The sequence below is a fragment of the Opisthorchis viverrini genome, assembly GCF_000715545.1.
Source record: "Opisthorchis viverrini unplaced genomic scaffold opera_v5_249, whole genome shotgun sequence".
Lineage (NCBI taxonomy): Eukaryota > Metazoa > Platyhelminthes > Trematoda > Opisthorchiida > Opisthorchiidae > Opisthorchis > Opisthorchis viverrini.
The window spans coordinates 726,591-739,732 of NW_008751907.1; the positions used below are offsets into that span (position 1 = coordinate 726,591).

A 13,142-nucleotide genomic window follows, 5' to 3' on the forward strand; every position below is an offset into this window, starting at 1 on the left:
TATATATATAACAGAAACAAACACAACGTCATGTTCTGTTCGACGAGGGATGGACTGCAGCGAAAATCAGAATAAGAACGGTAAAGACTGAGGGCCCAGAAGCTAGGCTGAAACGAGAAAAAGTGGTTTATCAATGAATTACGAAGCATTTTGAAAAAACGGAGCGAATACACAGTGCGTGTTTCGATCTTTCCGAATACCCCAGCTCGGTTTTTGTCGTATGCAAGCTTAAATGGGGATGTGAGCATAACACGATAAAATCTGAATTTATATATTGGAAAGAATGTTGCCATAACGTCAACTTCAGCTTAGTTTTAGGATTCAGATTGATCGTATCTATTCATTTTTGAATCTTTATTATTTATAGTAACGCCGTACGTCTACTTGTATCATCCTGTAGCTTCGTCGCGAACTTTTACTACATGTTCCGTTTTCAACCGTCTTTCAATACTCGCATGCATGCTCCACGGAACTTAGCCGCTGACTAGTTATCATCCTTAGTTGTCGTTTTCTTAGTTATGGCTTCTACGACCCACCGTTTGTAACTTGATGTTTTGTTCTTCTGGCTCAATGTGCCAGGGGAATTATTGTGAACTAGCTGAAGCACGTTTGGAAGCATTACATGGAATGGGAACAACCTTAACTCAAGCATGAATGGCTGCAATCCTAATCGGATTTACCGGTCAGCAGTGATCAAATCACGGGATGCTTACAAATAGTACGAGCTCTTGGTATAGTTAGCGCTGAGCCCAATTTGGTGCCACACATTAGTCTTTTGCGCCGATGGAGACCTGAGGGAATGAGCTCGGTGGTTGAACACCCATAGGCCGTCTGCAGAACACCACACAGCCTAAATATGATCATATTAGAATGAACACCGGCGTTAAGTAATTGATTCTCAGCATTATCCGTCAATTTCTCCAGGTTTCAACGTATAACACCATTTTGACGGGCGGCTTACGTCAAGATGGCAATCTATAACTTTTTGGTTATTTGATTTTGTCATCCTTAAGATGACAATGAGGGACAGCTATTTATCAGAAGAAGGTTACGTTCGGCAGGTACACCGGTGACTACGCTCATGACCCACAAGGTCGATACTGCTAGAGCACGTACATCCGCATCTTGTACGGGTCCACATGGCCAAACCCGCGTCATGGAGGGAGAGCCCCTTTCGAATGGCCTGTTTGTTCTGAAGCATCGCGACGCGTTGCGTCTCAGAGCTTATCACGCCCCTGTGAATGGGATTTTGCCAGGTCCCTCACGATCTAAAACCTAGTGAAGACTGCCCCAATAGTACAGTTTTGCGTGTCCCACCTTCGAACTCCGTTCTTCACCTAACCATAGACAAATTGTTTTAAGATGCGAGTTTCAGCTAATCGCCTCGAATGACTTAACCACAGGAGCTGCTTTCGCATAGGAGTGCATTCAACTTCAACTAGTTTTGCTCTCCGAAAGGCTGGTGTTCGCGATTAGGTCCTTCCAATTTGTCCGCAGGACTTTGTGCAGACAGTGGAAGTGAAATCTGTGAAGAAGCCGAACATATTTGCACAGCATCCAGGTCTTGCTGCCTTACAGTAGTGAAAATAGCATGACATCCTGGTACGTGCATTCTTGATGTCTATGCGCCAGTGAGGATTGCTCCACGGAGCGGTGGATTCCGTTCAGGAGATTTTTCTCGCATTTACATTTTCAGAGAAATTGAGTCAATCATACTTCGATGCTTCGAAATCCACCCCGCTTTTTCAGGAACGTTGTGCTTGAAATTTTATTGGTTGGCCGGTTGAGTGGGATACGGGCCGTAATCTTGCTTACTGTGCATAGGAGACTGATCCCACGATGACCATGTCTTCCTTTGATTCCTTTCCCTTTTGTACATAGAAGTTATCGTTGAATCTTTAAGCTTACAAATACGAGTGCACTATGTTTTCACTTCCCCTGACCGACAAAAAAGCACAGGAACTATTCAACCAGCTATATGTATATGATGGTGGGTGACACATTACTACGGCAACTTAAACGTTACCGCACCCTTTTGTGCATAATCGTTCACACGTACTTTCAAATCAGGTAGCTAAGGCCACAACAAACTGGGTCTACCACATGCTTCAGGCGATCGTTGCCACCACGAGCGCCGTGTCCTTTCTCGCTGTACCACTCCATTGCACTTTTCTCCTCAAGATCGCTTCGTAACAAGACGCATGACTGATGTGGTTCAGACAGGAGTGTTTCTGTTTCCACCCTTATAAATTAGAGCTCTGTGAGTGAATTCTCTGAACAATGATGTAAGCTGAAAGAAATTAGACACAGCTATGATCATCATAGTGGAATTCAAGTTTCTACGAGGGTTTGAACACGTGTCCGCTGGTTTTCACTGAAATCGGTCTGTGACCTTAGTGTGAGACAAACGACAGACAGACAAACAGAAACTTATCAAAGCATCCTTAGGTTTCAATCAATCGGTGAATCCGGTTTACTATGTCACCACTCGTCGTGACGCTTAACTGCGCTTCACGATTCAAGGTCATTCCACAGTGCACTCAGTTAAGCGACATGCATTATCGAGTGTAAAAGCCGTACAACTCGATCGTTGCCAATTTTCGATTTGCTGTTGATGGGCTGTTCTGGGCATTCAGGCCATCTGCCGTACGAACGTCACACATGGTGAGACGATGGATACGCTTGTTTGATTGGACGAGTAGTGGAGAAGTACAAACTGAAGGCGTCAGTATACTCCGCTCAACAACGGACCCAGCCGGGGTAGCCCTCGACTTATCATTTGTGACATTTGCAAGCAATGACCCCTGGTTAGTGAGGTTAGTCAGGGTATATAGACATTTAAGATTGCACGGAAAAGCAAGTAGTAGGGCCGGACAGCGTAACAAAATATCAGTCAATGATGCGAGTTGAAACCATGGATGTAACGGACTACCTTTTGCGTGCATCCAAACATAGCAGGCACCTTTTGACCTTAAAATGGTCACACCAGAGATTTGGCCGAGTAAAGTAAATGGGAATATATTGATTCGAACCCTCTTACTAGCATACAGCCCGTCTTCATGTGCAATCTTGTGACTGAACAGATTGGGCGCATTTCTGAGTTGATTGAATTTCGGTTTTGTTCTCCAGTGCTTTACGCTTATTTTGAAATCTTTTGTCCGCCATTAAAATTCCCAACCAATGATGTATTGACTCCGACTTCACTTTCCATTCTGTTTCCACAAGTTACCTCATGCCGCTTCTGACGAATCGTGGTCCGCCACTAACCGAATCGGTCCCGTGGTGTTGTTTCCGCGTCGCGAAACTGCTCACTACGGACGAGCAATACGCGCAACACATTAGTAGTCAGGCGTCGCGCACAAAACTAAATGACATGATAAGAGATCATGATTCAACGACCGATTCGGTGGTGATGTTTGGCCAGAACAAGGCTGACATTAATCGGCTGTCTGCGTCGCTTAAACTCGATACTGCCATGCTCGACCCGGAACCGTATCAGGTTAGTAGAACATCTACCATAGCTACTGTTTCTCTCGTGGGTTTACAATGATCTTGCCGTTGGTTATTCGCAGGCCATTATTGTGCTGAAGCTAATAAGTGGCCTTATATCCTCATTCTCGCTCTTGTATTATGGTAATTTTGTCTTCGCTTTGCGAAGCCCCTACACTGTTTTATTTCATTCAGTTATTCTCATTGGGTCGCGTTGTCGTATGTCTGTGGTGGTTCAACCGGAAGTTGGTTGACTATACGCTCGGATTTCGTATAGCCAATCCAATCTGTTTGCCATCATTTTTTTCGTGATTGATCTGAGTGCATTTTAACCACTCCCAGACCGATCGATTTGTAATTTTTTTGTTGCCTGGTCGATTATTCACTATTTTCTCCACTTGCTGGAAGGATGTGTGAATTAGTAATAACCCGACCAAAAGTCGCTGTAGTATTTACCATCGTCGTCTATTACGCTTGGTCTTGCGCTACTGTTTCTGAGAGCTACCGCGCTCAGAGACTCCTATCGTCGTTAGAACCTTCAGAGAAGTTCAGTTAAACAAGAAGCAGTGAATTTTTTCCAATGCAGAACTCTGCCTCGAGACAGTTTCAGTGTAACTTACAACAGTGAATCCCGGTGCCGCTCCCCAACGGGAAGACCGAAATCATGGCATTCTCAGTATACTGGTAAATTAGCATTCGAACTTCCGTCTCATTCTGCCTAAGTCTCTCTGCGCGGCGCCAATATTTCTTGTTTACTGTCTCTTGGTAAGGCTTAAAACATCCTGATATCCGTTGACTCGTGATCTGGTTACCTGGCGATCCCCTTTTCTTCAGGTGTTTATGAATGTCTGTCTCATCCCTAAAAAACCGAATCCAGTGACCTCACCCCTCTGTCTCTATTTTGCACCACTGCATTTGTGATCTGTAGATCCACGTTTTCGACAGTTTCATAGAACAGTCCGAATTCGCCATTATGTTATCGTCGTCTGTTGCTGCCCCTGAAAACGGGCCTGTAAGTCTCCTCTGTTACCACGCTGTGGCAGTGCTTGTCACGGATGCCATGTAGGGCATTTCGTGGCTTCTGCAAAAAGATTTAGATATCATGCTTCTCCACACCACAGCAACTTTCATTTACTTTTATGTGAGATTCCATTTCCAGTAGCAACATCAGAAGCAATAGTGCTTGCTTTCATAAATACCGTAGTGTTGAACACTCAACTCATCCGGTGAAGGCGGATGATGTTCTTGGCTCCAGCGTCGTACAGAGTTTATTCGTACTCAATGATCTGCTGATTATGTGCTGTCGGTTTTACTGGAGTGGTCCCAAGCTCCGAGAGCCCTCAGCGGAGGAATTTTTTGATAATTCTTGCCGCTGCTAATTTAAGGCCCATGGTTTCAAAGTGGATATCCATTTCCATCAGGCATTTTCACCAGCAATCGTACGTAGAAGACAGTTTGGTTTGCCGTTTGGTTACTATCTCCCCCGTTCCAGACTAATATTGCACTGAGTATAGGTGTGACTCACAAGGAGGTGAGTGGTTCACAATACGAACGCAATATAACCCAGTTCGTAGTTTGTTTACTGAGAAAGCACGAAAATTGTGCAGTGACCCGGTTCGAAAAGTCTGGGCATTTCGTGGCTTCTGCAAAAAGATTTAGATATCATGCTTCTCCACACCACAGCAACTTTCATTTATTTTTATGTGAGATTCCATTTCCAGTAGCAACATCAGAAGCAATAGTGCTTGCTTTCATAAATACCGTAGTGTTGAACACTCAACTCATCCGGTGAAGGCGGATGATGTTCTTGGCTCCAGCGTCGTACAGAGTTTATTCGTACTCAATGATCTGCTGATTATGTGCTGTCGGTTTTACTGGAGTGGTCCCAAGCTCCGAGAGCCCTCAGCGGAGGAATTTTTTGATAATTCTTGCCGCTGCTAATTTAAGGCCCATGGTTTCAAAGTGGATATCCATTTCCATCAGGCATTTTCACCAGCAATCGTACGTAGAAGACAGTTTGGTTTGCCGTTTGGTTACTATCTCCCCCGTTCCAGACTAATATTGCACTGAGTATAGGTGTGACTCACAAGGAGGTGAGTGGTTCACAATACGAACGCAATATAACCCAGTTCGTAGTTTGTTTACTGAGAAAGCACGAAAATTGTGCAGTGGCCCGGTTCGAAAAGTCTGTGTGCTACTGGCTACCATGGCATGGATAACTGCCTATTGCGTCACAATGATTGAAGTGATGAATATTTAGATGCTGGAATGGAGAAACACTTGTGTAAAGACAGATTTCCTGCTGCGGATCAAGTAGCATCGTTTTGTCTTCGCCAGTTTGGATTAGCGCTTTTGGATACCCTAAGTTCCTGAGATGGTAAGATGTCTCAAGCGGTTAGAGCGCGAACTTACTGACCGGAAGGTCCGTGGTTCGAACCCGACCTCCGCCTCTCGACTCCTCCTGTCTAGGCTTGGGCAACCTGACAGTATCCGAGCCCTCGTGCTTCCTTCAGGGGGCATGGCAGCTAGCCACTGAAAGGGTGCTACAGCTGAACGTTTTTTTAAGTTCCTGACCTGATTGAAACTGCGCGAACTATCAATGAGTCATCAGTAGCCCATCGCCGTCCTTGCTGAGCACACCAGTTCATAGTCAGCCGTCACAAATCAGTCGACTGAACCGTCTCATGCACGTTTGACCAAACCACCCACTGTTGGCTTACCACCTGAACAGCCACATCTGCAACTGACTCCACCTAAGAAAATTTGAGCATGCCACTTCTTCGGTACTGAGGTGCTGGTGGTCAGTGGTTGTACTTGGTCTATTATTTAAGTATCAAACAGGATGTGACCATTTTGAATCACTTGAAATTATTTTGAACTTATGTGTACTGTGATGCTACCTGGTATCGTGACATTATATCAAGAATGCTATATTTATACATATATATTTGTATTTTACATATATATATTACGGGAATTCCATAAAGGGAGTGTTTGGGTCAGTCGTACAACTCGTGATTATGTTCCCAAATATCAAGTGACTAATTATGTTCTTCTTTTGGACTGCGAATTCACATTATAATCCGTTCTAAGAACGTCATATGGGAACGTTGCCTTTTCATAGTCTCTCTGGAAGAAAAATCGTTCAGCTGTTGCACCCTTTCAGTGCCTAACTGCCATGCCACCCGAGGGCTGCACGAGGGCTGGGATACTGCCAGGTTACCCAAGCCTAGACAGGGGAAGTCGAGAGGCGGAGGTCGGGTTCGAACCACGGACCTTCCGGTCAGTAAATTCGCGCTCTACCTACTTGGGCCATCTCAGGAAACTACCTAGTAACTTATAAGAATACAGAACTCTTATCTGCGACTCTTCGAGGATGACAGGAATTCTAATCAGACAGGCTGATGACTTAAGGGGATCCATCATAACTTCTGTATTGATCCTGGCTACTGATAATTACTTGAGAAAATCCGTTATTTTCATCCTGTTCTCTAGAGAAATTCCTAAAATGAATCCATCAAAACAACCCGCTGCTCGCCTAACCCTATCTCGTGTTAGTTTCCCCATAATTCGTTCTTGTTAGCCCACCTTCGTAGGTCAGCTGTCATAATCGGCGTCCCTTGACATTTTGTGTCGTTTCCGCCTGTAGACCCAAAGGGTGTTGTCTACTACTCATGAACCAGCGCAGGAACCGAACTGTGTGACTCTTACTAGCGACCTATTCCTGTTTGATTTGTCTACTCGGCAACATCCCTCCTGTATTCTGATGGGAAGCCAAACCCACAGGAATTTTTGTCAATATCTTTGGCCTTGTATTTGGTATGTTCAGCTACGGCTCTGGGCTGTTTTCCCCCACTGGCTGATGTTGTCTGAATCAAGAATAACAGTTGAGTAGGGGGTGACATCGTGGTCGCAAGGTCTATGCTTATAAATGTTCTACACTACTTCTGATGTTAAACTTAATGTATTGGGTTTAACCAGTCAGCTGTGGTGCTTATTCATCACCTACTGAGTTTCCTTTGGCAAATGATCTGGTGTCAGTAATTTTCTCTGAGGCTTGTTCAAGCACTTCTGTTCCCTCGGCCGGTGTTAACACCGGCGTATACAGTTTTCCTGGTTGCTTTGTCTGCACGCACCAGTGCTAATGAAACTTTTTCCCGTAGATTCCCACGACCAGCTGACAAGTTCTTATTGCAACCAACGACGCCCATTTTGCGTACTGTCGTCGTCACATCTTTTATAGTGTCGTCACCCAACCATGAGTCACTTTTCTGTTCTGCTTTCGGTTATACAAACAATGCTGTAATGGGCTAATTGGGTTATTCGTGTATTGTGGCACTATTAGTAAACACCCTATCTATCGGTCGGTTTTAGTGAATTCATTCCATCACAATATACACAAAATGTCGGTTCTCTTGAAATCTTAGGTGATGAACCAGGTAGAAATCTACTACCTCTCTGCTTGCTGTTATATACATTCTGCACAGCTATTGTAGGCACTGTCGCTTTTATGTACAACATCCCCAACTACTGTTTCAAAGAAGTACCAAAGAAGACTGCCGAATCTAAAAACAACTTGATTCGCGAGAGCCTAGCCACGTCTCAATAGGTCTGTTCGTACTGACTGTGCGCGTACTGAGTAGTCTCTGTGTAAATGCACACGTTATTCTCTTATCCGTGTTATTAATGCACCCAGTAGTATACAACCGTCACACACATCTCCCTCAGCGTTTGGCGTTCAGAAGGCGGGGTTTTTGGAAGCCCATCACGTTGCATATTTATTCGACTCAGGCTAATCTGTGAAAAAATTAGTCAACCTGAGAATGCGCACTTGACCCGCCCTATCTTCTTTATTGGAACTCATAGAATGCGATAGATTGTCAAGAAACGGATACATAGCTCTGTTGGTAACACATGCAATACACTACGTGAAATGCATGCTAGTTAATACAGTCTTGAGAAATGCCTTTTTTCCAGTTGTCAGCTAAAAATTCACACATTCCTATCCCTGAGTAACCTACAACCTCGATTTTCCGTCTCGCGTACTTTTTTCTCAGTTTCTCTGAATAGTATAATTGGTTTGTGTAGGAGCTTCCGTCCCGACTGAAAGCTACTGAATCCGCTGGTGTAGCCGTTCAATTACTAGCTTGTTTTGTGGGATTTCGGGGCGAAGTCATATGATTTGGATAGGGTCTGGGAATGCAGCGTCCAGGACACGTTGTGTGATCGTCCAGAGATCCAAGCGGCTTTGTATTATTTGCACTGTGCTGTCATCCGCGAATTTTAAGTCAGTCTATTGACTAAGATGGCTCAAGTGGTCAGAACGCGAATTTACTGACCAGAAGGTCAGTGGTTCGAACCCGACCTCTGCCTCTCGACTTACCCTGTCTAGGCTTGGGCAGCTTGGCAGTATCCCAGCTCTCGTGCAACCGAGGGCACCGAAAGGGTGCTATAGCTGAACGATTTTGGGATCGTTTGATGGGTTAAGCTTGCGAAATTCGAGGTGTTCACCCATTGCTTTTGACGTCTAGCTACTGTTCAGTTCCATTTTTATAGGCCATGGTTTTCAACATTCTCTGACCTGCCGCGGCTCTCTCAGCGAACAGGTGTTAACTACTCTGCTATCTTATAACTAAAGGTGTGTGTGATCGATTTTTCTCAGTGCTTTTATGAATTTACTTTGCCAACGTCTATGATCCATTAGAATGGGTCTTTGCGCGGGTGACGATGAGTAGTGCCATATCTCATGGGGATGATTGGCTTGTTAACAATGGCCTGTAACTCCAATGTAGTGCCGTAAACTCCCTTGCTGAAATTTGCTAGTTCGAATCACGGACAATTTATGAGATCTTTGATGCGTGCCTACTGCCTCTGCTGATCACGTACAAGATTGAAACAGTTTTACGCCACTCCTCGGTTTTACCAGAACTCCGCAATGTTCATTGAACTATATGTATGCTTGATCTTTGCCTAAATCATTCGTTTGAATTCATACTTGGAAAACGCTTTCCATGATTCTGAGGGTCGTAATATGGAAACATTTCATCAGTTCTTGTGTTTTACACACCGTTTCTCACTGAAGCCACTTCACTCGTTTTCATTGAGTTGCAAGCATTTTCTGTTTGGTATGGAAAAAATGTCGTTCTGTCCTGGTTTACAAGTTTTCAGCATCACTAACTGTTCATCCCACTCATTTTTTCAAGTACGCACCCCTGATTAATTTCGAGGACAATGAGGTTAGTCGAATACTACACGGAGAATTTGCTCTGTTCGCACGTGTTGACTGGTTGTTACCTTTTTCTTATGGTTTAACTCACTTTTGCCGCTTTTTTGACTGTCTCCACTTATGTTTTGAGGGTGATATGCCAGTCTTTTAAAACACCGGACTTCACTTGCCCTGGTTAATCTTTATGTGCTTCCTCTCGCTGTTCGTTAGCAGTGTGGATAATTTGGTTTTTGGGTGCCCATAAGACTTGTTTGTTGCTTCAGTTCGCAACAAAGGTGCTGCCCTCTCTTATTCTGGAGACGATTCAGGACTCTATTACTAGGGTAGTACGTAGATGGCATTTGGTTGTCGTTGTCATATTCGCGGCAATGGACGGTTTTGTCGAACCGTTTCCTAACGTACCTCACATCACTCATGGTTTCGGCCCTCAGATGATTTCTAAATATTGGTCTGTCGATTGGGCCATCCTGTACAGTGCATGAACCGTACAAGTCGGATATGACGCAACGTTCGGATTTCTGAATACTGTCTCCCTACATGTCCATTCACATTAGTAGTTAGCCTAACAGAGACTACCTGAAATGACTTGCCTTTTGAGAGCGAAGAAACCATTGCGGGGATCATTGGCTTTGGCATTAACTAACTGTGATACTCACTGATACCACCTTTGGGTTCATATGTTCTTCTAGAACGTTCATGGATCATCTATATCTTCCCACTCCCATTTGAAGATAACTTCCAGTACATTTTACCACCATTCTCCCGTCTTGAGGTGGCTGATTTGACAGCTTTATAAGTCGTAGGGAAATGTGTAGACCTTCTGTCAGTATTCACAACTGATAGTGCCAGATGCGTTTGTTAGCGTCTTTTTTCCATGTATTTTGGCGTCACATGATATTATTTTACGCAATACGGCGCTTTTGTCGCGCTGAATGATGAGATACTGAACTAAGTCATGTTGATAATATGCGTTTCTGGAGAGTTGGGTTAGGTCAGTTTAGAGGAGATTCCTGTGAACCTGGAGGTCGTTGGTTATCCAGCGGTTTACCTCCTACAGAAACGAAAACCACAAAACTAACGTCTAAGGGTGTGCTCCTGAAAGGAAACTGATTCGGATGAGGGAATGTTTTCAACTGCTGCCCTGTCCTGAAATTAACTGCACATAATGGACTGGCTACCCCCAAAACCAGACGCTTCTAAGAAACAATAATTTTGTGGCCAAAAGTATTTTTGTGCCTCTTCACTGCTCGAGTAAAGAGGTAGATTGGATCAATGACCGATTTGGATTAGATTTGAACGTCATTCGGTGACGTTCCGTTTTTGGCGAATGTTCCTGACATTTGTAAGTCAATCTGAATGCATTGCCTTCCGGTTGGTTAGAGGAACAAAAAGGGCTTTTCAGTGTCCTTCTCGGAAAGTTTGTGCGGCAGAAGCCCTATATTCGTTTTGTCCGGGACCTGCCGAAACCCACTTAGCCCAGTCGGAAATCCTTTTTCCTGCTTACGTCTTGGATCTCCGGGTTCGTGTGATCCAGTCAACCTACTGCATCGGTGGATTGTTATCTCATCCTGCTTGAAAATTTCTGCACGTCATCAGGGACTGCGAAGGTTGTATACCATTTAAAAAATAACCTCGTGCGCTCCCAGGGGGTGGGGTACGATTTCGACAGATTACCAGGTGGATAGGGCTCTGATGTGAGTTCTTTCGCAACTCCCAAACTTCCGGAAATGCGGGATGTTTCGGAGACACGATTTAACTACTGATGTAGTACAATATGAAGTTGTGAAGCGGATATCCGCGGGATCACTATGCAGTCGGGGTCAACCGCTGGTGCAATACGAAGTGTTTCCTTTTGCTATAGAAGCTTCGTCAGCTCAAAGATGTCGGCGTTAAGGTTGGAGGACAAATTGGTCCGATCGCTGTCGGCTAACCTACTATCCTTTTCTAACTTCAGCTGCAGGAATAATAATAAGTGTTCGAAAAGTAATGGGCATCGATCACACTGCCCTTACAAATTGATTGATTGTCGTCATGCGAAACAAATTACAAAGATGAGGTGGATTGGAACAGATGAGACATTTACGGAAAAGTAGGGAAGTCATTGGGAACAAAAAAGATGAACATAATGCTACATTGGTTGACCTGCATTTTGTGAACGCGGCTGAACATTGCGCTGTCTTCGATCGTAAGGTAGCAACGTCTACCGGATGGCTTGCTTAGGTGGAACAAAACATAAGAGCACCTGCTCGCCGGGTCCGGCGATGACGCACACATGAGGCTAAAAAACAGGTCACATTTTACGGAAAATTTCGCTGGGCAGTGCGCAGTTGTGTTACGAAAAACGCAGATATCCATCTTCTAGGTTTTTGAACGGGACCGTTGGACACACTTTCAATTAATTCTATCCATTTGGCCCTGGTGCACACAATCTCAAGGTCAAACGATTTAGGGTAAGGTGTGAATGATATGTTAGTGATGTCGGACGGATATTCTTTGAACTGTACCGTCATTTTCCTTCAAACGGTCTGTGTACAGTGTAGTTTAAACCAATTCGCACAATCATCAGTGGCATTCGGAAACTTCAACGTCACTGGTCGGATATAAAAAAGCATGGTAAGTACTTTCTTTGTGGAGCACACTACTCATAGGGTTGCTGAAAACTCATTGGCAGTCCAGGATCGGTTTCGCCCTTCTTTGGACTCATCAGGTAGGTGAATTATTCGGGTTCCCACTTGTATGCCTACGCGGTGAGCTCCAAGGAGGGTGTGCCCTATCCGTGACTGTCGAAAAGCCTTCAGCAACTTCATGAGTGATATGTTTCGTCTTCAGGGAAACATACGGCGATATATCGAATGTCGTTTCATCTAGAGCATGAGGAGGCCTTTCTGCAACACATCTAGTTGAGGAATATGATAAGATGGTTGAAATTCTATGCCAAACGCTAGTGTGGTCTGTAGACTTCTAGTGTGAACTAACACGTCTGCGCGGTGCCATTTTCATACACGCTGAGCCAAACGACAGCCAAAGATCAGTCATCGCGTTCTCCTGCCTCTAAAATGAACATCGTTCACAGCTTTGTAAACCGTATATCTGGACTTTGAAAGTTGTTCTCCTATACTGTTTAACCGAATCGTGCTTTGGCATATCGACTTTAAGGTTAATTACAGTGCCAGCTGTTTCAAATCTTTATGGTTTTCGCGAGTTCCCAGGAATTCAGCCCCAGTGTAAGAAGTCACTGAAAGCGTGTGCTTCTCAAGGATGTTAAACGGAATAAGGACCACCGTACCGGTTGGATCGTTTCACTTAGGTGCGAACATCCAGAATCACTGAAACCCTAAACAAAGTCTGTCCGTTACCAGGAAAGAGCTTATACCTATCCGAGCTTTCTTCTAGGTAAAAGTATATAGATAATGGAGTTGTAGTGTTC

General features: G+C 44.4%; 2 protein-coding genes across 2 annotated transcripts in view; one reads left to right on the plus strand and one right to left on the minus strand.

Annotated features, from left to right (window-relative positions):
• Positions 1-13,142, plus strand: part of T265_14731 (hypothetical protein) — a gene marked incomplete at both ends in the record, with an annotated part of 47,743 nt that overhangs the window by 17,883 nt on the left and 16,718 nt on the right. Inside the window, one exon of the mRNA XM_009174989.1 lies at positions 3,226-3,499. Within this exon, the coding sequence (XP_009173253.1) occupies positions 3,226-3,499 (274 nt within the window). The remainder of the gene's footprint in view (positions 1-3,225; positions 3,500-13,142) is intronic.
• Positions 7,227-13,142, minus strand: part of T265_09024 (hypothetical protein) — a gene marked incomplete at both ends in the record, with an annotated part of 16,219 nt that continues 10,303 nt past the window's right edge. Inside the window, one exon of the mRNA XM_009174985.1 lies at positions 7,227-7,358. Within this exon, the coding sequence (XP_009173249.1) occupies positions 7,227-7,358 (132 nt within the window). The remainder of the gene's footprint in view (positions 7,359-13,142) is intronic.